Source organism: Phyllobates terribilis, unplaced genomic scaffold (genome assembly GCF_046119375.1).
Source record: "Phyllobates terribilis strain yellow unplaced genomic scaffold, ASM4611937v1 Scaffold_3__8_contigs__length_932513732, whole genome shotgun sequence".
NCBI lineage: Eukaryota > Metazoa > Chordata > Amphibia > Anura > Dendrobatidae > Phyllobates > Phyllobates terribilis.
Genome location: NW_027362763.1, coordinates 462,418,750 through 462,422,469, shown reverse-complemented (window position 1 = coordinate 462,422,469; position 3,720 = coordinate 462,418,750). Strand labels below are relative to the sequence as shown.

The following is a 3,720-nucleotide window of genomic DNA, read 5'->3' as shown; positions in this document are numbered from 1 at the left end:
GCTGTATCCTGCGGGGACGTTACTACCTTGCCACTTGGGCGTCTACAATGTCTGACACGTCTAGCTCTGATTGGACAATGTCAGCGTGTAGGGGCAACCCCCTCCGGCCCCCAATTGGTCACACCTAATTGTCAAGCGATTTATACATTTTAGGAAGAATAGAAGGGCAGCGCAATGCAGACAAGGCTCCCAAGAATGGTTATTTTATGGGGAATACAAGCTTTTACTAAAGTGGACAGGAGAGCTGACAGGCCTTTAACTTCATCCACACATCATTCATTATATGAAGAGCAGCACTTCAAATATTTGTGTATGTTTTGGCATTTGTCACCGCTAAACCTACTATTTCAGTATGCTTACATCATACATAACTGACAATATTGCTTTAAGTCACATTCTCCAGTAGATGAAGACAAAATACATCAAAAGCAAAAACCCTTTCTGGGATGTCTTAATACTACAGGTGCTGGATTCACCGTAAAAACAATAACTAAAACAGTTTCACATATGTGACTGCGAAGAAAAATAAAATAAATAGGAGCGTTCCTAAAAAAAAAATAATAATGTTAAAAAGGAACCATGAGTATTGCTTCATACTTGGACGAGTGCTAGGAATGAAAATTTTTTGAGAATATACATATACATATGTCCATATATACTCAACTTTCAAATTATAGCCATGATGTGCACACACATTCACACATACACACAAAATGAGGTACAACGCATAACACCCTGCATGGTCAGCTTCCTTGGAGTGATTTGTCCTTTAGCAGATTATTTCCGTCCTTAAATTCACAGTTCCTCAACAGTAGTTAAAATTCCAGGTCAGTTGCGAATAATGAAATGACTTCCCCTGTACTTATATGAGGTAGAACTTCCCAGAAAAGGCAAGTTTAAGGGAAACACAGAGATGAAGCTAAGATTTTTTTCGTTTTTGAACAGAAGGCCCCTTTCTGCTTTGTTCTTCAGGCGATGTAGATATCTTACTTAAGGAAGCTTCTTGCGGTGACCTGCTTGAACGTTCCGAGTGCTCTGATCTTCCCTCCTGAGAATATGATGGAGATGAATAGCCATACGCCCCTCCTCCTTCCCATTGAAAAGCAGAAGTGGAAGGCTGCTGTTCTGCTTCATATCTTCCCTGAGAGGCTTCTGGATGTTGTGGAACCATCTTGTAGGGACAGTTAGCTACCATGTGCATTATGCTTTGACAGTAATGGCACTTTTTTGGCTGAGGAGGTAGATTACATTCTTTAGCATGGTGGTCCAGGCCACCACAGTTGTAGCATCTGTAAAACAGGAAAGACAGCTACATCAGCTCAAGTTCAATACTCAACAATTGTCACTTATTCCATTTAGTTATGTAGCACCATAACAGGGAATCTGTCACAGGGTTTTATTGATCCCAGTGATGCGTCGCATACTTGACTGCTTAATGTAGTTTTGATAAAAATCACTGTTTTATCAGCAGGAGATTGCTAGAAGACTAGTAAACCTGCTGCCATGTAGTCCTCCATATTCACAAGCTCTGTATAACCACACTCCCACCAATGATTGGCAGCTTTCTGCCTATGCACAGTGTACACAGAAAGCTGCCAATCAGTGGAGAGATGGGGGTGGTAGATGGGAGCTCAACGTTCAAATAACTGGTAGATCTGCAACAGTGATTTTTATTTTTCAAAATTATAGGAAGCAGCCCAGTAAGTGACATCATGGGAATCATCTCGTTTCTTACATTATGCTGTGCTGAAAAGAAGGAGCAAAAATCTGGTGACAGATTCCCTATAATTTCCATAACGCTTTACAGACTTTGTGAATCCCAACGGAAACAGTGATGTCAATCTAAATTCCCTATCAGTACGTCTTTGGTGTATGGGAGGAAACTGGAGCACCCAGAGGAAACCCATACAAACTCTTTGCAGATATTGGCCTGTGTGGGATTCAAACCCAGAACACCAGGCCCTGCAAAGCAACGGGGCTGCCCACCAGGCCCTGCAGAGCAATGGGGCTGCCCACCAGGCCCTGCAGAGCAACGGGGCTGCCCACCAGGCCCTGCAGAGCAACGGGGCTGCCCACCAGGCCCTGCAGAGCAACGGGGCTGCCCACCAGGCCCTGCAGAGCAACGGGGCTGCCCACCAGGCCCTGCAGAGCAACGGGGCTACCCACCAGGCCCTGCAGAGCAACGGGGCTGCCCACCAGGCCCTGCAGAGCAACAGTGCTGACCACCAGGCCCTGCAGAGCAACAGTGCTGACCACCAGGCCCTACAGAGCAACAGTGCTGACCACCAGGCCCTGCAGAGCAACAGTGCTGACCACCAGGCCCTGCAGAGCAACAGTGCTGACCACCAGGCCCTGCAGAGCAACAGTGCTGACCACCAGGCCCTGCAGAGCAACAGTGCTGACCACCAGGCCCTGCAGAGCAACAGTGCTGACCACTGTGTTGCTCATACATGCATGACTTTCACTTTTTCATACATGCACAAAGAGCCTAATTATTTAAACATTATTAGAACCTCCCCTACCCTCCAATTTTTGGTCAGCATCACTATACAACAACCTATGATGAACTGACAGCCATTTGACCCCTTCCTGGCATCTTTAGTCCAATAGCCTATAGTAACAAGTAAATAATATATACTTTTAATACACTGAGTGGAAAAGATTCAGGTAAGCAGAGAACACTTTCTACAGTTCAGAGTAGAATTTGGTTTTACTATTACGTTAGCACATAGGAAGATCATCCTTAAGCAACAGGATTTAATACTTTAAGATTAGGCATCAACAGCAGAAATTTGATTTTCCAAAGTCCAAACCAACAGTTATCACTTTAAGAAGAAATTAGTGTTTAATTTACCTGATATTATTAGACTTTGTTAGAAGGAAAAAGTAACTTGAATGCCACAAGGTGGCGACATACTCATTTAAATATGGCAATCTGTACATTTGTAGCAATGCAGTGTAACCGCAAAGTATTAGCATCACATTTTCATTTCTTTTGAGCTAATAAAGTAGTTTCTGGCTTAAAGAAATTGTACATAGTGCATGTTATATAAATCACATAATGTAATAAAAATAAAAAAATTAAAAAATAAAATAACAAATATTATTAATAAATAATTTAGATATTCGCTTTGGAAAAAAAAGCACTATGGATCTTTTTAAAAAAAAAAATAAAAAAAAATTACACCATATTCTTGGAAGGCAAATAACAAAAAATGCCATTTACAATTTTTTTAGATTATAAAAAACGTATGCATTATGCCCTCAAAAATATGTTGCTTGAGCTGAAGAAACAATAAAATGGGACGGGGAGGGGCAAATAAATACATCGAAGATCAAGTGTTATATTAGAATGAAATGTAGAAAAGGGACTGGATAGAATGAACATTGTGACATCTGCTTCAATTTCCTATTTAGCTGGGCAACTAAACATAACAAAAAAAAAAAAAATAAATCTATATCTAAATAAGAAAAAAACAAAAACATACAAGGTGTATATGAAATAAAAACGTATTGGGAATCAGAAGCAAATTCACAGCTTACATGTGATATGTATATGCCGTAGTTTCTTTTTTTATAAAATTTCGTAATTTATGTCAAAGGATATTGACAATCGCCCCACCCTACAAGAGAAAAAGGGTTAAAGGGCTTCAGAAGTGGTGCCGCCTGCAGCCATGGACAAATCAATTTAAATCAGTCACTATGGTATGCACTGTGTTA

At 41.0% G+C, this 3,720-nt stretch overlaps 1 protein-coding gene across 1 annotated transcript in view; it reads right to left on the bottom strand.

Moving 5' to 3' along the window:
• Positions 1–404: 404 nt before the first annotated feature.
• Positions 405–3,720, bottom strand: part of LIN28B (lin-28 homolog B) — a 93,979-nt gene continuing 90,663 nt past the window's right edge. Inside the window, exon 4 of the mRNA XM_073673177.1 lies at positions 405–1,289. Within this exon, the coding sequence (XP_073529278.1) occupies positions 920–1,289 (370 nt within the window). The 3' untranslated portion in view covers positions 405–919. The remainder of the gene's footprint in view (positions 1,290–3,720) is intronic.